This window comes from Pelodiscus sinensis, chromosome 2, assembly GCF_052426305.1.
Source record: "Pelodiscus sinensis isolate ZL-2025 chromosome 2, ASM5242630v1, whole genome shotgun sequence".
Taxonomy (NCBI): Eukaryota; Metazoa; Chordata; order Testudines; family Trionychidae; genus Pelodiscus; species Pelodiscus sinensis.
Window position 1 is genome coordinate 147,095,914 of NC_143053.1, and position 22,060 is coordinate 147,117,973.

Sequence of the window (22,060 nt, forward strand, 5' to 3'; positions counted from 1 at the left end):
GGAGCATTTGACTGCCATCCTTCTTCTTATGATATTAATAATAGCTTGTGTAACATAACAAATACAAGAACCAATCAGAAGAAATTTTATCTTACTGTGTTTAATTCTAGATTTCTGAATCTTCCCATGGTAAGAATAATTATAGCTCTAATAATTAGAGCTCAAATATATCTAGAAGAAATAGTTTTGACTTAAAAGGGTCTGCTGATATTTCCTGTTTGCAGAAGTCATATCGCTAAAAAGTATCATTTCTCACACTTACTGGACAGGAACTCTCAATGCCAGATTAATAACTGGATTCTGGCCCTGGTTCTTCACTCCGTTACAGCAGTGTAAATGAGGCCTTCTACTCTTGAGCTTCATTTGCATAATGGCAGCTGCATTTTTTTCGAAACAGGGCTTTTTGAAAGACAAGCGGCTGTTTAGACGGGGATTGATCGAAAATAAAACTCTTTTTCTAAAGATCCTGTATTCCTGAAAAAATGAGGAGTTCAGGATCTTTGAAAAAAGGGTGTTATTTTCGATCAATCCCCATCTAAACAGCCGTTTTTCTTTCAAAAAGCCCTGTTTTAAAAAAAACTGCGGCCACCATTATGCAAATGAAGCGTGGGAAATTTAAATCCCGGCTTCACTTGAAATATCGAAGTGTCTAATTTACATCCCTTTTTCAAGAAAAGGGATGTAGTTTAAACACAGCCTTAGTACAGTAGAACTCCCAATATAGGATAGCTATACAATATAGCTATATAAAGGTTGCAGACGGGCCTCCAGTATTACTATTATATATTACTATGTAGTCACCCGGAAAACTTTTCCAATTTTTCCATTTAATTCAGGAAATTTTCCATTTAAAAAGGTGGTTGGGGATTTTTGTTTTCTTTTTAGGAAACCAATTGTACATATTTGGCAATTCCTGACCACAAGGAATTACTTTCTATAAAATGCAAGTAGTGAGTAAAGAAGAGGAGGAGAACTATTTGAAGAGGCACTTTATTGTAATCTTTAATCAGAAATAAGACTGAAGGCATATTGGTGCTTTTAAAAATTATGTCTCCCTCTGTGAGGTGATACTCTTTTTCAGTTTAGAATGGATTAGAAGTGACTGCTGGGAATACCTTCTAAATATTTTTAGGGAGGGGAGTGGCTGGATATTGTTAGCATATGGCTGAAATCCAGTATGTAGAATATTAGGACCACCATCCATACCACTCCCTTTCATGCTGCTAAAATAGTTTTCCCAGCAGGTGCCAGAAACAGAAATTGACATTATATTGGCAAGCATGGTGGCATGAACAGCTGAACTGAAAAAGTAGTATTAATTGCCACTGGTATCAGTACAAACCACTTTAAGATGGGTCTTAAAATGCACATTTATGGGGATGCAGAATAGCCAGAAAGTGCATTAGAGCTTAATCAATAACTTGGGAGTATTTAAATGTATTTAAGTTATTACATTTTGTACATGGATGATGAAGCTAACTAGGAACACTTTACACATGAAAAAAGTGGGTACTTTAAAAGTAATGTTCTTGCATTTCTCCTTACTGAAAAAAATGAGTATACGATTTGCTGTTAGTAAATAAAGACGGATAAGAACTACTAGACTCAGCTTCTGAAAAATTTCCAAGTGAAGAAAAAAGTGTTGATCTCTGCCTTTCTCAGCTTACAAACAAAGTCTTTGCAATGTGGACAAATAATATTGGGGTAAAGGATCAAAAGGATAGCTCATGCATATGCCATAGAGCGAGCACTGATAGGAATATAAGAAATGTTCTCGCCCAGAAGCAGTGTATTATCAAGCTTTCTAATCTATCTTTTCATGAGAAATCAGAAGACAACACCTGAAAAAAGGGAACTTTCCTAAAGATTACGTCATGGTCTTGGGACCGTGCCTAGCAAAATGATAGCTATTACAGTAAAACTCCATTGGTCCAGCATCCAATGCTCCAGCACTCCTGATAGTCCGGCACCATCAGGAACCCGGAAGTGTTCCGGGCAGCCGGACAATTGGAGCTGCTCTGTGCCTGGCTTCCCCAATTCAGATGCTGCTGAAACTGACCAGCAGCTGAATTGGGGAAGCCGGGGGCAGAGCAGCTGGGGTGCTGCTGGGTTGGTCCCGTAACGCCGCCCCTCGGCGCTGCGGGACCAACCCGGCAGCACCCCAACTGCTCTGACCCAGGCGTCCCCAAGAGCAGCTGGGGTGCTGCCGGGTTGGTCTCACAGCGCTGAGGGGTGGCGCTACTGGACCAAACGGCAGCACCCCAGCTGCTCTGCCGCAGGCGTCCCCGATTCAGCCGCTGCTGAAACTGACGAGCAGCGGCTGAATCGGGGACTCCTGGGGCAGAGCCGGACTATCGGAAGGTGAGGCTATGAGGGGTCTGGAGTGGCATCTCCCTCCCACCCCAGACTCCTCATACCCCCCCCCTTCCGATAGTCTGGCATATCTGATAATCCGGCACCCCCTGGGTCTTAAAGGTGCTGGATTATCGGAAGTTTACTGTATGTATCTTTTTTTGAACTACAATTTGTGTGTACTGGGCAAGATGTCTCAATAGAAATAGCTGTAATTTAATGTGGTAGGCATTTAGTCAAATTTTGTAACCTGATCATTTTAGTGTAACACATGTGACCACGTCAATTATTTTGTACTGATACTGTGCTATGACAATGGGAGAATGTTTTTCTGTTCTACTTACCTTAACCATAACTGTTTTTGCTGTGCCCTGCTCCCCAATCAGTAGAACAGCTTTCCCCTGCTTCATGATAGCGTCCATTAGAAAATCTGTTCGGACATTGTCTACATTTGGAACTAGGATGGAATTATATTCTGGCACTGAATCTTTAGGATAAACATATTCAGGTACCTGATATAGAAACAATATATACAATAGGTGAGATATTTTCTTCAGAGCCATCACAGCACCACATGGTGAGCACAAAAACAAACATAGTATTTGAAAAGCTTTTTTTCTTGAAAACTAGAGTGCTTGCTAGCATTGAGACAGGACTCTGCCCTGCTTTCTTGAATGGTGCAAAAGAGATGACATTTTCACTCCCTCCACCCTACATGTCCATTATATAGACTACCACATTCTTTTATCAGGAAACTTAATTATATTATGGTGACAGGCATTAGAGATTTTTTTTCTGTTCTCCCAAACTATTTCCATTTCCTGTTTTCAATCCCTGACCCAACATATTTGTGGAGGGAGAAAAATTCCTTCAAAAAATAATATTATAGTAATTTATTAGGTGTAATTTTCCAAACTAAATTACAAGTTTTATGAGTGAATAGTGGTTTCTCTTGTGAACTATATTTATCATGCTTTCTCATAAGAAAGAATTAAAATATTACTGCATACAAACCCTCTTTGACCAGTGCTCCCACTGACCATAATCACTAACACCAAACTCAAACATTGTTTCCTCTCCATTCACAGCTGGAAGTTCCAGTTTTGCAGAATGATTCTGTAAGAACAGTTCCATTTTCACTCTGTCATCCAATTCCAGAAGAGCTCCTACTGACCACATTATAGCAAAAACAAACAAGCGAGCTATATGCTCCTGGCTGGGCTGCTTCTCATTTCTGTCTGCCAATAAACCCTGTAAAAGGGACACAATGTGTAACCATAGCCTGCTCTGAACAATATCTAGGCACAAATAACAAAATGAGAGACAGATAACCTGATGTCATATCTACCTCCAGCAGGTCAATAGCTTGTTTGATGTACATACATTCTAAAACTGGCATTTTTGGTGTCACCGCAGTGAAAACAAAATCAATTAGATCCTGAAAAGGAAAACATTATATTCATTTGAGTATAAGAAACCCAGTCAAAAAATCTCATAAATCAATGCTATGATTTATTTTTAATACAAGTGTTCAATCACTCTATACTGTGCCTTACGTACAAATCACTTCAGTTTCTGTGAATATGAACATTCAGATTTAAACATAAAAAGTCACTATTAGTAAACATCCCTAAATTGGTAACTTTGATGTATCATCATCGATGAAATTATTTATAATGGCCACATAAAGCAATCTTCAGAAGGAACTATTCAGAGAGTGCTCTTGAGTTACATTGGGGAGCTGCCATATATGTTCTGCACGTTTATTGTTGCCATTTTTGGCTGGAAGATAAGATCACAGAGCTTGCTATAGCAATACATTCATTCGTGTCGCTTCTTGCCTTCTTGAGTATGATTCTCCTTTCACTCATGCTGGGTTTTTTGCTAGTATAACTACAATAATGTCCGTGGTTTAAAATTATGTGAGAGGAGAAACACAACTATTTTTTATAAAGTACTTCAAATAAATTTCTATTACTATATTTTAAATGCTTTCAGTACACTGGAAGAAAATAGGTTGCAAGATAGTTGAAATGAGTTGATCATTGATTTGGATAATTTGTTTGGACATAGGAACTGGAGAAATAAGAAGAGGAAATGATAAAAAGTATATAAAAATATGAATGGTATTGAGAATGTAGATCAGGTTTCCTGTCTCAGAACACAAGAACAAGTAGAAATTCAATTAAATTAAAAGATGGCAAGTTCAAAACTGAGAACTCGCCAACTCTCTTCAGTCGTTTTCCCCCTTAGTCTTGCTTCCCATGCGAGAATGTATAGACTATAGAACTTGCTGCCATATAAAGTTGCTTAGGTAAATAATTTAGCAAGATTCAAAAAGGCCTTAAACATTGGGCACTAATGATATTGCAAGGTGTGACACTGAGCAGATCAAGAGCGACTACAGGGCTCTGGAAGTATGGGTGAAGGAGTTTGGCGCACAGGTGATATTCTCCTCCGTCCTTCCTGTCAAAGGTAGGGGCCCAGGCAGAGACAGGTGCATCCTGGAGGTGAATGCCTGACTGCGAAGATGGTGTTGCCAGGAGGGCTTTGGCTTCCTCAACCACGGAATGCTATTCCAAGAAGAACTGCTAAGCAGGGATGGGGTTCACCTTTTGAGAAGGGAGAAGGTGTTGCCTTGTATATTAAAATGTATACACTTGGACTGAAGTGGAGATGGACATAGGAACCAGATGTGTCGAGAGTTTCTGGGTTAGGTTAAAAGGTGTAAGAAACAAGAGTGATGTCATGCTAGGGGTCTACTACAGACCACCTATCCAGGAAGAAGAGGTGGATGAGGCTTTTTTTTAAACAACTAACAAAATAATCCAAAACACAGATGGGGGACTTCAACTATCCATAACACAGCAGGGCACAGACTATCCAATAAGTTCTGTGCATTGGAGACAACTGCATTGGAGACAACTTTTTATTTCAGAAGGTTGAAAAAGCTACTAGGGGGAAGCTGTTCTAGATTTGATCTTAACAAATAGGAGGAGCTGGTTGAGAATTTGAAAGTAGAAGGCAGCTTGGGTGAAAGTGATCATGAAATCATAGAGTTCATGATTCTAAGGATTGGTAGAAGGGAGAACAGCAAAACAGAGACAATGGATTTCAGGAAGGCAGATTTTGGTAAGCTCAGAGAGCTGGTAGGTAAGCTCGCATGGGAAGCAAGACTAAGGGGAAAAATGACTGAAGAGAGTTGGCAGTTTTTCAAAGGGACATTATTATGGGCCCAAAAGCAAGCAATTCCACTGTGTAGGAAAGATAGAAAGTATTGCAAAAGACCATACTTAACCTTGGCTTAACCAGGAGACCTTGGCTTAACCAGGAGATTTGCATGATCTAAAAATCAAAAAGGAGTCATATAAAAAGCGGAAACAAGAACAATTTACAAAGGATGAATATAAGCAAACAATAAAGGTATAAAGAGGCAAGATTAGAAAGGCAAAGGCACAAAATGAGGTCAAACTAGCTACAGACACAAAGGGAAACAAGAAGACTTTCTATAAAAATATTAGAAGCAAGAGGAAGACCAAGGACAGGGTAGGCCCATTGCTCAGTGAAGAGGGAGAAACAGTAACTGGAAATTTGGAAATGGCAGAGATGCTTAATGACTTATTTGTTTCAGTCTTCACCAAGAAGTCTGATGATGAAGGAATGACTAACATTGTGAATACTAGTGGGAATGGGGTAGGCTTAAAAGATAAAATAAAAAAAGAACAAGTTAAAATCACTTAGAAAAGTTAGATGTCTGCAAGTCACCATGATGAAATGCATCCTAGAATGTTCAAGAAGCTGATAGAGGAGGTATCTGAGCCTTTAGCTATCACCTGTGAAAAATCATGGAAGACAGGAAAGATTCCAGAAGACTAGCAAAGAGCAAATATAGTGCCCATCTATAAAAAGGGAAATAAGAACAACCCAGGAAACTACAGACAGGTCAGTTTAACTTCTGTGCCAGGAAAGATAATGGAGCAAGTAATTAAGGAATTCATCTGCAAACACCAGGAAGATAATAGTGTGATAGGTAACAGCCAGCATGGATTTGTAAAGAACAAATCGGCTGTGTCTACACTGGCACCTTTTTCCGAAAATGCTTAAAATGGAACAGTTTTCCGTTATAAGTATTTCTGGAAAAAGAGCGTCTACATTGGCAGGATGCTTTTCCGGAAAAGCTCTTTTTCCGGAAAAGCGTCCATGGCCAATGTAGACGCGCTTTTCCGGAAAAAAGCCCCGATCGTCATTTTTGCGATCAGGGCTTTTTTGCGGAGAAGACTACTGTGCTGTCTACACTGGCCCTTTTCCAGAACAGTTTTCCGGAAAAAGGACTTTTGCCCGTGCGGGAGCAGCATAGTTTTTCCGGAAAAGCAGCTGATTTCTTACAGTAAATCGTCACTGCTTTTCCGGAAATTCAAGGGGCCAGTGTAGACAGCTCGCAGCTTATTCCGGAAAAGCGGTTGCTTTTCTGGAATAAGTGGCCCAGTGTAGACACAGCCATCATGTCTAACCAATCTAATAGCTTTTTTGATAGGATAATAAGTCTTGTGGATAAGGGAGAAGCTGTGGACGTGGTATACCTAGCCTTTAGTAAGGCATTTGATACAGTCTCTCATGAACTTATCAATATATTAGGCAAATACAACTTAGATGGGGCTACTATAAGATGGGTATATAACTGGCTCGATAATCATTCTCAGAGAGTACTTATTAACGGTTCACAATCCTGCTGGAAGGACATAACAAGTGTGGTCCCACAGGGGCCTGTTCTGGGTCCAGTTCTGTTCAATATCTTCATCAACGATTTAGATATTGGCATAGAAAGTACGCTTATTAAGTTTGCAGATGATACCAAGCTGGGAGGGGTTGCAACTGCTTTGGAGGATAGGGTCGTAATTCAAAATGATCTGGACAAACCGGAGAAATGGTCTAAGGTAAAAAGGATGAAGTTTAATAAGGACAAATGCAAAGTACTCCACTTAGGAACAGTCCATTTCACACATACAGAATGGGAAGCGACTGTCTAGTAAGGAGTACTGCAGAAACGGATCTGGGGGTCATAGCAGACCGCAAACTAAATATGAGTCAACAGTGTGACGCTGTTGCAAAAAAAGCAAACATGATTCTGGGATGCATTAATAGAAGTGTTGTGAGCAAGACAAGCGAAGTCATTCTTCCACTCTACTCTGTGCTGATCAGGCCTCCATTGGAGTATTGTGTTCAGTTCTGGGCACCACATTTCAAGAAAGATGTAGAGAAATTGGAGAAGGTCCAGAGAAGAGCAACAAGAATGATTAAAGGGCTAGAGAACATGACCTATGAAGGAAGACTGAAAGAAGTGGGCTTGTTTAGTTTGGAAAGGAGAAGACTGAGAGGGGACATGATTGCGGTTTTCAGGAATCTAAAAGGGTTTTACAAGGAAGAGGGAGAAAAATTGTTCTCCTTGGCCTCTGAGGGTAGGACAAGAAGCAATGGGCTTAAACTGAAGCTAGAGAGGTTTAGGTTGGATATTAGGAAAAACTTCCTAACTGTCAGGGTAGTTAAACACTGGAATAAATTGCCTAGGGAGGTTGTGGAATCTGCATCACTGAAGATATTTAAGAGTAGGTTAGATAGACATCTACCAGAGATGGTCTAGATTAGGGCTACTCAACTGTGGAAGCACCGGGAGCTACAATGATACTCACAGCACATGATGAGGGCCACAACTTAAGTGTGGTTGCATATAAATGCAAATATATATACAAATATATGCAAATAGCTTCTTTCACATTGACGGGCATGAATACAAAGATTAAGGCAAGACTACACAACACACAGGCTCCATTTAAGTCAGATCTGTTGATATTAATAAAGTGCAATACTTACCCGATTTCCACCCATATGATAGCACTTTTAATGATCAAGGACAGTCCAGGAATTTAACTACTAAAATGCATATTAACAGAAGCCCATTATATCGACATGCCATTATGGCGTGTGTTCCCAGTGGAGGCCATGTTCAAAGGATCCCACCTGCAGGTCACGTGTTGAGCCCCCGCGTAACCCCAAACCGCACCGTGGACTGCAAACAAATGGGCCGCGGGCCGCATGCAGCCCATGGGCCACATGTTGAGTAGCCCTTATGTAGATGGTACTGGGTCCTGCCGTGAGGGCAGGGGTCTGGCCTCGATGACCTCTTGAGGTCCCTTTCAGTTCTAGGATTCTATGATTTATATTAGTAACAAAAGTAGAGTTCTAATAGTTAATGTTAACAAACTTTTTGGATGGGAGATTAAACTTCATACTCTAAGGTTAATGCTAGTTTTCAACTATTAGGGATCAGGATGAGATCTAATGTGGGAGCAGATCACCTCAGATCTGTCTATTGCACTGCTTTTACAAGTTCCTCTGAAATACAGGCAGTCCCCGAGTTACGCGGATCCAACTTACGTCGGATCTGCACTCACGAACGGGGCTTTCTCGCCCCAGAGCTCGCAGGCAGTGGGACCGCCCAGAGCGCAGCGGTCCCGCCACCTCAACCTCCGGGGTGAGAAAAGCTGCTCCGGGTGCCCCTGGTCTGCTGGGGACCATCTCCAGCAGACCAGGGACACCTGGAGCAAAGCCCCGGGCCTGTGGTAGAGCAGCTGGGGTGCTGCTGGTTGGTCCCGCAGCACCACTTTTTGGCGCTACTGGACCAACCCGGCAGCACCCCAGCTGCTCTGCCCCAGGAGTCCCCAAGTCAGCCGCTGCTGAAACTGACCAGTGGCTGACTACAGGAAGCCCCTGCCCAGGGCTTCCTGGAATCAGCCGCTGATCAGTTTCAGCAGCAGCTGACTTGGGGATGCCTGGGGTTCTTAAGTTGAATCTGTATGTAAGTCAGAACTGGCATCCAGATTCAGCCGCTGTTGAAACTGATCAGTTTCAGCAGCGGCTGAATCTGGACACCAGTTCCGACTTACATACAGATTCAACTTAAGAACAAACCTACAGTCCCTATCTTGTACGTAACCCGGGGACTGCCTGTATCTGGTTTTTGCCACTTTTAGAGACAGGACTCCAAATGAGATGAAACTTGATCCAGTATGACACTTGCTCTGTATCTAAGTGTGATTATGCAAGAAAAATGACGAAGCTCAAGTTGCCTACATCAAACCAAGACAAGATTTTACAGCTTTGTGCTCTCTGACAAAGAACTAATACCATGAACTGTGGATCCTTTGTGGGATTTCACTAATTACTTCATTGTCCAGGAACTCCCCCAGCTAACTACCTCTTGCAAAGAAGCAACTTTATCATTTATAGGAGGCTGTATCATTGAGAGAGAGGAAACACAAACCTTAGTGGTAGGATTTTAGTTGTGGATATTAAAGTTTAGCATTTTGAAGCAACTTCAGAGGGTCCGGTAGCCAGACTGAAAAAAACTCCTATGGAAAAAAGGGACCTTAAAGATCATCTTGATTCAATTAATAAGTTTGTGTGAGTTAGATAGACATATAACGCTTTTCTTTTGGCCTTTATATCATATTTGATATAGAAAGCTGAATGTTTGTAATTGTGTATATTTTATACATAAGTAAATAAATGTTCCTGTTTCATACTGATATTGTACATAATATTATTCACTTCATGACCTAAACTGTTGTCCACCTCTATTGTTTGGTATTAAATAGCTGATGCAATTCCACGCCACATGGTATGTTCATTAGGGGTGAGGTGGTTCTTGCAGAGCAAAGTATTTTGGGATCCTTTGATAGTGAACATTTAAAATATAGGTGTTATTTTTGGTCTTCTAAGAGAACATTATCATGATAATAATTATAAAAATATTCATCTTGGCAGCCCCATTACATTATGGTTTAGTACAAATTGACAGGCCATCTGTGCCCAACAAAATAATATGGCAACTCATTCACAGTTCTTATTTCTGATTATGAACTGGTCCAGAGATTTCATTCATGTATAGTGTTTACCTTATATCCTGATTTTTAATGTTATATAAGCACAGAAATGATTGTTCCCTGTAAACCAATTGTCAATTCTGCATTTGATCCCTTGCCTAATTTAGAACCAAATCTAGTTCAATTTGCATTGATTTAAATGGTTTTGTAAAAGTGGTAACGGAAGACCAATTCTATCCCTGGTATGTATATCTCCTTTCTTTAGCATTATGTACACTGTTCTTCTGCATATTACCTATTTATAAGCTATTTATATTTGTGTTTTTATCGATATTGGGGCTAATGTGAATAATCCTGCTGCTGTTACGATACTTTATTTTATTTTATAAAGTTATCTGGCATACTTTACTTATCCAATTTTTCATATATTCAAAAAAGTAGTAAGAAGAAAAGGAACCATCTGTATATGGAATTAGTATCTGTAAAATCATTGTTATCGCCCACATTATTTAAGAAGCAAAGATAGCTCATTAAAAGTGAAAGGAGACCTGACAGTATGACAGCTTTGGTTTACATTTGGATAGCTCCAAAAACAGCCTTCAGCAGGAAACAGACTTTATATTTCATTGCTTTTCCATCTCTCATACAACCAATAAAATATACTTTTTCCTCCTTAACTTTATTGCTGCGGCTTCAGGCTTGGATATTTTAAATATAGCTATTATTCTTTCAGAACAAGCTATAACATAAAATATAAAAGAAGATCATGGGAAGGAAGCAGTAAATTGACCCAAATATATATGATTTTGGAAGCATATTTTTAAATTCATTATAAGAATTACCTTTCTTGCTGTTGCATGAAATATTAAGTCTGATTGTTACTTTTTGGAGGCAAGAGCAAAATGAATATAATGCCAGAAGTGGTTTCAATGTAAACAGGAAGACACTAAGATTAAATATTTCTATTTCATTTGTTAGCATTTTAGCTATTAGTCATTGCTTTTGTCATATTTATATACACTTCTTTCAATGACAGTTTAAAAGGCCAGTGCAAAAAACCTCACAGAATCCAACAAAAATGAAAAAGTGGTAAATTGAGAGGGAAAAACAACTATGAAATCTGAAAGAAATGAAGAGGGAGAATTGGCAAAAGAGACAGCTAATGAGAAAGGAAAGAGAAGGAAAGGGAAGGATCAATTTCAGTGTGCTACAAATGCCAACTAAAGAAATTAGAAGAAAATAACAATGGCAAAAAGAACACACAGCATTAACTTTCAATAGTAATTTTCCATGAAGGAAAATTAAATTTCAGAGATGGTATATTACATGTAAAACTATTATATATCCACTGTAATGTGTAGGACTGTCCCCGGAGATTAATACATTCCCAGGCTTTGCATCGTTCATGAATATCTTGTAGAGGGTTACACAGCATTTTGTATTTTTTATATGGAAGGAAAGGCATTCTGAATTTTCCCTCTGGTCAGTTAGGATTCAGCATGATTTGATCTAACAATATATTAAGGCCCTACAGAATATGCACTTGATGGATCAAATTCATCCCTGCTACAATTTAAGTTAATGGAGCTTCAATACAGATGAATGTGGCTTGTTTTTTCTAAAGTATTTATTTATTTAAATACAAGACAAACAAAAAGCCCATTTAGAACCTCTTGAGCACTCAAGTGATAATTAAAATACCAAAAACAGTGTTAGTCACCAAGCAGTATAAATTAATACTGCCAGCCTGCAGCATAAAATAATCAAATGGAAATAACAATTTGCTTCCACCAACCAGCAGATTTTAAAAACAAAAACAAAGGGAAAAGCTCTCCCACCACTCAAATTAGTGGCCATATTATCCATCTAATATCAGTTCATTCAGACTATGTTAGCTATTGTTATAGCCCCTTTCTTTGTCTGCATTATGCCTTTTTGTTAACCTTCAAGTCAGTTTTTCCTTTTTTTTAAATAAATAAAAGTGACAAACAACTGAAGTAGACTGTAAGGAAAAATGTTAAGTTATCCAGAAGTGTTAAATAAAAAGATTGAAATTAATTATTCTTTATCGTAAGATTTGCATTAGTACCTGAAATACACCGTTAAAGCTGTTCCATAGGACATCAGCGTGGGTAGCAGGCAAAGTTTGCAACCAAGCCTTTAATACAGGCCGCCAATCTAACACTGAAGAACTCATGAAAACCATCCCATTACGAGATACTGTTGCTGGGGAAGCATTGTCAATGTTATGGGGCTCAAAAACAATCTTGCAATTTGGGGACATTGGAATACGATCTCCATTCGCCAAAGTAAGAGTCTTGTTGTCATCCAGAACTGAATTCAGATTTTCAATCCATATTGCATCCACAGGACCATCCAAAACTATCCATACATGCTCTCCCTAAAATATACATGTACACGTGTAAATACTATGATCAAACATAGTTTTGTTGAGAATACATTGCTTTTTATAAACATTGACTTGAAAATTATCTGCTTGGGTACTGACTGCTTTGAGATTAATTATAATATTTCTTTTCCCCCTTACTTATCTAGTAATTTGAAATCTCACTTCATTAGTGTGTGTCATGTCAAATATTTTTTTTATCAAAGTGACAAAAAGTTCATTTCAGCTGTTGCAAACAGAATGATGCTGCTTTTCCTCATGGCAGCCATATGCTCTCATCCTGCTCTCATGGAAGCAGATGAAAACTTTTTCCATGAACTTCAGTGACACCAGGAAGAAGCCCACAATCCCTTAATAAAAAATACCTAATTCTTTCATATCATACTTTTTCCAAGACCTAAATAAAAACATAATTGAACTATCATAATAATTCTGGCTTTGTGACAACACTGTCCACAGGTGTGAGGTGAGAGAAAAAAAATCAGTATACAATTTTTCTCAACCATGGCTATAATTACATTGCTCCAGTATAATTACTGATCTGGAGTGGCACTGATGTAAAATGTGGGTGAGAGAGATTCCCACTCTTTGGGTATGTCTACACTAGTTCGAACTAGCGGGGTAGTGTAGACATACCCTTTGTCTCTATACTAAAGCACTGCAAGTCTGCACTGGGAGTTGAAAAGAATGGAAGGACTCACGATGAACGGAAGTTGAAATAGAAAATAAAACCCTACAGATCTCCAGACCTAGAACTTCAAGTTTCTGCTTGGGGGAGAGAGGGAGTATTCTATGGCATATTCTCAGAGTAACCCTGTGTACATTCCTAGTCACTCAGGGTATGTCTAAACTGCATGGCTATTTTGGGATACCAGAGGCATCCTGAAAAAGCTATTGCGTGTTTACACAAGCCGCCCATTATTTCAAAATATTTTTTGAAGTAACAGGCGCGCTATTTCGCCATCCCTGTAAAACTCATTGCATGAGGGTTAATGGATAGCTCGAAATAGCACATTATTTCAAAATTTGGTGCTGTGGAGATGCACCAAATTTCAAAATAAGCTATTTTGAAATAGATTAGAAATAAGATACACAATTTGCATACCGCAAATTGCATATCTTATTTCAAGTTTAGGATGCTGTGTAGACACACCCTCAGACACAAACAGCAGCTAAAAATATATTCTCAAATAGGATACAATTTGATCAAAACAAATCCTTTACATGAATGAAGCATTGAAAGGGATGTGTTTCTTTGTAATAATATAGAAACAGTATTAAATGCTTATATTGGCTGTCAGAACACACAATATCTAGTTACCTTCTTTGCTTTTAAAGTTTTTCTCCATAAAGTAGAGAAAATGCCATCTGTCCAATCATTTGTAGCAACGTCGAGAGTACCAAACATCTGGGAAGCTGTAATTGCCTTTGGGTTCATCCTCATCTCTTTATGAGGCGTGCCACAGTCTGTCATTGATTTCATCAAGATATTAATGCATTTTGTCTTTCCTGCACCAGTCGGACCCAGAGCCATCATACCTTAAAACAACATAGACTTGTTTTAAAATAAAATGCCAAAATGTCAGATCTCGATTTAACGATACATTGTATTGGAATCTTGCTTTTTCTTAAATCAAAACTAAATTTTAAAAAGATGTTTTTTACTCCACTTTCTTGATGTTGACTAAAATTAAATTTGTAAAATGTTTTATTAAAAGCTTTCATAAATGCCTGATTCATTCTGCTAGGCAAGCTAATGTGGCTCTACATCTTCCCTTAGGCAGTTCTTTTCCTTTTTCTAATTGGAAAACACATCTGCCTTTTGATGTTCATGTGTGGTGACACTCAATTGATTGGTGAAAAACAAAACCAATCATTTTAAAATATCTTTTACAGGAAAGAGTTGTTCCAAGTGATATACAAAACTGAGCTTTTCTTCCTGGAGTACAAGGAACAAAAACATATAGTTGCATAAAGCATGAAGATATTTGTTATATATTTTTCTTAGTAACAGACAAACTCGTTCCTTCATCAGTTTATACTCATATTGCCTCCTGAGCTCTTCGGCTACACATTAAAATTAGGCTATAGATGAACCTACTCAGTTACTTTCTATTAAATCAATACAGCTATGTGCCAAGAAACAATGACATCATCTGGAAGCAGATGGGAAATCTGGGCTGAGATTTTCTAAGCCATCTAGAGGATCTGGACACCCATTTCCCATTCATTGTAATGGAAATTGTGCATCAGAATCCCATAGGTGACTTTGAAAATCTCAGAAACAAAGTTATGGCGAGATTTAGTAGCATAGAGCTTCTGACCAACTTTATGGACTCATGCATAATGCAAAGTGCCTGTGACTCCCTCCAAAAGAATAGTTTTATATTTTTAATATCTCATAGGAGATGCTCAGAACTGTGCAAGACCCAGTCCTATATCAGGAACATACAGTTTGAGCCAAACCCATTGCAGTTAGTGATAGACTTTACTCTGACTTCACTGAGCTTTAGAACAGGCCCAGAGAACGGAGCATGCCTTCAGCATTTGCACACCCAGCGGTCTCTGAACATGCACCGATCTCCCTCTTTTCCTGTAGGAGAAGGGAATAATTACCGCACTGCTCCCTACTTCTCTCTTGGCCTCCTGGAGAGGTCTCATAGATCTGAAGATTCATGAATGGTGAGGGAATTGGAAGGAGTTGGAGCTAAGAGAATATGTATTGTCTCCTTTTCATCTTATAAAATTAGCAGTGGAAAGTTAATACAGGTGAAGGTGAGGTTAACTTTCCAGTGGTGCCTGCCTCTGCTTCCATACCACAGCTTCCATTGGAGCTGCCCTACTAGGGAGCTAGGCCAGAATTTCAGGGGCCCAGTCCCAATATGGAGGCACTGAACAGCAGGCTCTGTGTGCCCTCAGTGGATCCTGAGGATCTATTTCCTGGCCCTCACACTGGTATTGCCCCAAGAGGTACTTTATGGGCCACATAATTCATTCTGCATTAGACCAATGAACCAAGAAGACCCATTATTAGTCATACCATTATCCAGCTCTTTAGTTTAAACCAGCCATATCATCTGAACTGACCTTGTGAGACAACAAAGACTACAGATTGAAATATTCCTTTTGAAGAAATATCTCCTTTTATTTGTTCTAAATGGACCAGGGTAATAGTTTAAGTTAGGGATTCCTGATTCATGTACCATGGGAAATTATAAAAGGGATCATCCTTCACAAGTCCCTCCATAAATCTTGACAACTTTTATCAAATTCCTTTTTTCTCTTCTCCTTTCGAGGCTAAGTAATTCTGGTGTTTGCAGTCTCCCATAATTTTTAAATCTGGCTGTACCACTGTTTTTACTACCCTTCTATGGAATGGGTCAATTTCTGTTCCATCTTTCCTCAACTGAAGTGATCAACATTGAACAGAGAAGTCCCAAAGGTGTTTGGAATTACAATAGGCATGTAGTAGTACCCATTACGGTTAAGGTTTCAAGACAGTTTCATTCACAGCCTCTTCATTTTATCATGCACATAACTATAGGAAACATTTACCTTTTGAACTGAAAAGAGCCACAATTAGCCTCTTCCTGAATTTTACTTTTATTTCTGAATATTGAGCAAAATCAGCTGTTCTGAGTTTGACAAGAAGAGGAGAAAATAAAATCTGTGCTCTGCCTATTAATTTTCTCCTTAGAAACTTTGTTTCCTCTCAAGGCCACATGATGATTTCCCATAAAAAGTCATACAATAGCAAAGCTAAATGTTAATATTATGAGGACAAGGTGGGATTTTTTTGTTTATTGTTAAAATATTCTTAACAATTTTCTCATGAAAAGTATACATATGAGGCTTTAAAAATTGCATCTATTTAGTTTCAAAACACATTATTAATTAACAAAATCTACACTCTGCAGAAAATAAATGTAAAAGCCTTCACTGCTATACTGGAGTATGAGGCCCTCATTTGGCATGCTAACCATGTCGGACTTGTTGAGTTTCATACAGCTGAATAAGCTTAAGAATCCATGGAGGATGATGAATAAGCCCTGCTTTCTCCGTCTGTTTCTGAATGGCCGACTCTAACTCAGGATACCCAACCTTATCAAGAGTAATTCCAGGGAACAGGTCATTAATCAGACTCATAAATAAAGGTTCATCTTCATCTACCTGCCAATTAAAAATAGGGAAAACCACCAATTCATTATTATTGTAATTACAAACAATCTGTAAGAATATGTTATTTAAATAACAGCAGTAAAACTGATATATTTTCCAAAATGTGAAAATTCTGAGTGGATGCATGTTATTAAAATTACTTTCAAGCAATTCACCCATAGATAGAAATTTCTAAATTAAATATTCACTGAAAGATCTTGTATATGTTTACCTTTTTGTACTATTCTTATAAAACTCTCCATCCATTTATTGTTTAGACAAACAAGCTATATTTCCCCTTACTACTTCTCTAGAAGTCTAATTTTTTCCTTTGTAAAACATTAAAATCTAGACTTTGGTTTAAAAATGTTCATGAATTAGCTAAATAACAGTTAATTGTGAATCTGATCTTTATGTACTTTCGCAGAGGTTACACACATTATAATCTTCCAGCTACAGCAAAATAGAAAAACAAAGAGCTCTTTGAAGAGAAGAGGGTGATGGTGGTTGTGGAGGAAGAGAATAGAATGGATAAGTATTCTTCAGCTGTTTCAAAACAACCCACTCACTGTAAAGTCATTCTGGTTGTTATGATGTTTGAATAGGCTGATTGCCAAGTATTAGTGTAAATTGGAATTCTGGATTAATATGGATCTAAAATGAAAGATGAAATGTTAATTCAGTGAGGTCTTTCCCTTTCTTTTCTGTTTGCTTTCCTTTCCACTCTATATAAAAGTAATCTGAAGATCAGGTTAGATTTTCCTCAAGAATCTTATGAGATTTCTTTTTATTATTCCTTCACTTGAAGTCTCTGAGGTTTTTTTGGGGGGGGGGGGAGGGGAGGGATATGCAGTCTTGTCCTCTCTTCATAAAAAGAAAAAGAAAAAATGAGTGCAGAGCACCATCACTTTGATACTCCAAACATTGAAAGAGCAGTAGAATCATTGCAACACATATAGTAACATATAATAGGTTTTCAAACAGTATTTTGTGAAGGTAGCCAATGTTATAATACCAGCTTGGAGAGGTTCATGTCCCGTAGAACTCTCATCACTACTGTTCTTTCTGGCTCATTGGGATTGGATCTTTTTACTGATCCAAGAGTTCTTAAAACAGATAAAATATTTCTTAATCCAAAGTCATAGTGAACCTTTAAAACAAAAGCATGAACACAATTAGTACTGTAGAGGTTAAGCATTTTAAAATCACAACAAAGGCTGAAAATTAAATGAATTTAAGAAGCAGCCTTTCAATAAAATTTCACAGTTCTTCATCCTTACAACAAGAGTAAAAGTTTTCTTGGTATCAGATTCTGTAAATTATTTTCATTGTCATAGCTCCAATTATAACAAACACAATTACATGTACCTAAAGTTGTAACACAAAGCCACAGCAAATAAAATCAAAGTTTGATACTTAACAGACTGTGTAAGGGCCAGGATTTGACATATATATGACACTGCAAATAAAATCACCCATGTCCTGCTTAGTGTCTTCAACAATAGGTAAACAAACTCAGGAGTCAATATCCAGATTTTTTATTGCCCAATTTTAGGAATGACACACATACAAAAGTATTTGCAAGCTTCTCAGCTGTGCAAGTAACTGAAAGCTGTGGGTCCTGTCTTGCTGTAGAATGAACTAGTGAAAGGAAAGCACCATATGTGGATGAAAGCCTTCTCTGCATCAAAAGATTCAGTCCTGCAGCCACAAACTGTTGTGATGCTGATGGGTTGAGAGCTCATGCAAATCACTCACTACCTCCCTCACTTCAAAATACTATATATATATATATATGCTTTAAATATGCTTTAAACTGCTGTGAAGTAAGTTGGAATTACTTTAGTGATAGTTTAGAATAACTCTCCCACATAACTAATTTAGGGCAGAACAGAATTATCCTACAAGCTGCAAAATATTCTTGGCTGTCCCTGGAAAACATTCCTGACACAATCCTCTACAACTCATGCTGCCACTCCTTTGTTCTAAAATGAAGTAGCACAGTAATACCAATACTGCAGTTACAAATGCCCACTTTTGGGACTTTAGATGAAAGGTGGTACAGAATGGCAAATTATTACCATTTTATTATTATTAAAGGGGAAAGAAAGCACACAATTAATTGCAAATGTCGACCCAGCAGAGCAAAGACAGGCAAAAAGAAGCAACTACAGGGGTAGAAAGAAGTAAAGTAATTCTAAGTGCAAAAGAGAAAATGCTGAAAGATCATTTCTTATCCAATAACATCTTTGTGAAGGCTCAGCATCTGCACTAGTCCTGACTGCTTGGTGCTGGCCTCTGCTGGAATTCTGGGAACAACTGAAGTACTACGCCCATGAAAACTGTGTCCCTCAGGCCACACCTTTTCCGCTTGATGTACAGCTGAGTATTTTCAAAATTGTACAAATAGATTCAAGATTAGCAACCCACCTAATAATATTCCTATAGCTTTAAAAGAAGGCTTTAAACAACTAACTATAAACAGTGTTCAGATGTGGTAGAATGTCCCTTCTCCCTCTGTGTGGGATGAACTTTTGGAGACGCAATTTTTAGAAAGGAACTTTTGGGTGTGTCTAGACTACAGCGTTTTTTTTCAAAAAAGTGGCCTTTTTTGAAAAAACTTCCCCTGCTGCCACATTCTTTCAAAAGTAAATAAAAAGAATGCGGCAGTTTTTTTGACCATGGAAAACTGTACTTTTTCAAAAGAGAGCATCCAGACTGCCTGTGTGCTCTCTTTCGAAAAAGCGGCTTGCTTTTTCAAAAATACTGGTTGCAGTCTAGATGCTCTTTTTTGAAAGAGGCTTTTTCAAAAGTATCTTTTGAAAAGGCCTCTTTTAAAAGAGGCTTGCAGTCTAGACGTAGCCTTTCAGACAAGAAGTTTCCACTCTAAGGGAAGGGATCGCCTCTACTTCTCACAGCTGAGAAATCATAATCAATAAAAATAAGAAAGGAAGGAGAGAAAAAAATATTAGCTAGATTAGAATATCTCCTCTCTTCAGGGAGGCTAAGTCTAGACTACAATGTTTTATCAGAAAAAGGTACGCAAATTGCACTCCACAATTTGCATACCTTTTTCTAATAGTATTGTCGGAAGAGGCTTTTCCTAAATTTGGCCCATCTATACTTGGCCAAATTTCAGAAAAACCTCCTCTTTCGGAAGAATCCTTCTTCCTCAAGGAAGGAGGAAGACGGGGCTTCCAAAAGAGCGCATCTGCTCTTATGCAAAAAAAAAAAAGTGGAAGAGCAGACATGTTCCCTGGACGTGGCAGAGTTTTTCCGGGATCCTGTAGTTTAGACATAGCCATACTTTGGAAGTCATCTGGGAACCATTGCCTGGAAAGCTTCTCCTGAAGGATGCATTTGCAGATATATACATACTAAGTCTGTATTTGTTCTGATATGGCCGTACCTCTTTTTATTCAGAAGATGGCTGTAGATCTAACTGTGGAAGATGTTTTTTCCGGAATCGGCTGATCTGAGGACATATAAGCTTCTCTCATGAATTCCTTCATATACATTTGATTACACTGAGGTCCTAAGTAATTTACATTTAATGTGAACTACCACAAACAGTGATATGAATTTTCTCAAAGCTTCTATAGGTTTTATGTATATTAGGATTGCCCTGTGTTCAACCAGACTGTGCAAAGGTGATGTTCTAGCATAGAAGGGTTTAGTATAAGAAGATGGCAATATAATTTCCTGTGATGTCAGGGAAGGATAATGATACTTTAATGCTGAAGTATGATACTGTGCTCATTATTCATATGCCTAGGTGAAATGTTCAGCAGAATTCTGAGGCAGACTGGGACAATACTTCTGATACTCTCCATGTGAGGTCACTGCAGAGATGATTACCTTACTGAGCTTGCAGAAATGCTGTCAGAATCACCAGAAAACAAACAGAAAAACTTGCTAGGGGCTTTGGGCCAGATGCTCTGGTACACTCTGGCTGCTCTGTACCACTTTGGTGATACAAAATGATTATAACCCTGGCTTAATAGCCTGCTATTTTTACAACTGGCTTCCATTTCCGGGAATGTCAGAAAGCAGCTGGAGCTTATTGGAAAGTTTGTTCTTTTCCTCTTCATCCCAAAACATCTTTACAGCCAGAAGGAACCTTGCACTGTCACCATACATTCCTGTCCCTGGCTTGTTTCCCCCAATAAGCCCAGTTTGGTCATGTCCCTGCAGACAATGTTCCATCATCTAGTCAGTGGTTATCCTCTAGGTCAGACTGACCTTGGGTGTGTTTGCATTATTTTCTGACATCCTATCACCATTTGTTACCCCTTACACTGAGATATCATGGTGTGTGTGTGTGTGGGGGGGGGGTGTTACCTGGGCAGTAGGTGGGAGAAGCCCATGCTGAGAAAAACTAGAGGGGTTGCACCAAATATTACAAAACTAGAAGATTTACCCAGTATCATTTGGGTCCTTCAGGGCAGAGGGTTGGAGGTGCGAGGGTGCAAGAGTCAGTGTTGGGGTGAGGAGGGGCTCAGGGCAGGGGGTCATTGTGTGGGGGTGCTAGAATCAGGGTTGGGCAGTGAGGAGGGATTCAGAGGAGGGAACTGAGAACGTGTGGGGGTTTAGGAGTCAGGGTTAGATGTGTGGCAGATTCAGGGGGCAGGGCACTGGGGAGGAGAGTCTCATGGCACAGTGTAGGACACAGGGCTGGGGGTGAGGAGGGACTCAGAGCAGGGGCTAAGGGTGTGGGGGTGTAGGAGCTGGCAGGGACCACCATGACCAGGCAGCGGCTCCTCTGGGCTGGTGCAGTAGAGGTTTTGGGCAAAGTACTGAATGGACAGAGGCATGGATCAGTGAGCAAAGGATCTGACTCCTATGAGATTTCCGCTTCACTGAGGGACACAAGACTTTGTAGATGCTTTTAAAATAAACAGGATTGCATTAAAGAAATACCTCACTCTCCATCATCAATTTTTCTTCCTAAAAGAAACAACCTGCAAACCCCAAATTTTGGCTAACCACTCAGGTCTAACGCAATAAGAATAATTTTCTCTCCGCTCTTATACAAGCTTCGTAAGGAGATGGTCTTTTAAAGGCGATCATGGTTTTGATTGCCTTTAAAGGAAAAGCTTTTCCTTTCAGTTTCTTGTGCTTCAGTTTGAATTGTCCTGGGCTGGTTGGAGGAGTGCACTACTGAATGTTGGCTGATTGGTCCTAATGCAGGAGCAGATTGTTTGGATGGGGAACATAGAGGTACCATGTTGGAGTTTCACAGTCTTAAATGGTTTGAGGGTTA

At 39.0% G+C, this 22,060-nt stretch overlaps 1 protein-coding gene across 1 annotated transcript in view; it reads right to left on the bottom strand.

Moving 5' to 3' along the window:
• Window positions 1–22,060, bottom strand: part of LOC102447295 (dynein axonemal heavy chain 5-like) — a 290,514-nt gene that overhangs the window by 138,150 nt on the left and 130,304 nt on the right. Inside the window, exons 45-51 of the mRNA XM_014581788.4 lie at window positions 17,813–17,947; window positions 16,620–16,809; window positions 13,961–14,178; window positions 12,322–12,633; window positions 3,701–3,790; window positions 3,367–3,603; window positions 2,697–2,864 (exon numbers count right to left, since the gene is read on the bottom strand). Of these exons, the coding sequence (XP_014437274.3) occupies window positions 2,697–2,864; window positions 3,367–3,603; window positions 3,701–3,790; window positions 12,322–12,633; window positions 13,961–14,178; window positions 16,620–16,809; window positions 17,813–17,947 (1,350 nt within the window). The remainder of the gene's footprint in view (window positions 1–2,696; window positions 2,865–3,366; window positions 3,604–3,700; window positions 3,791–12,321; window positions 12,634–13,960; window positions 14,179–16,619; window positions 16,810–17,812; window positions 17,948–22,060) is intronic.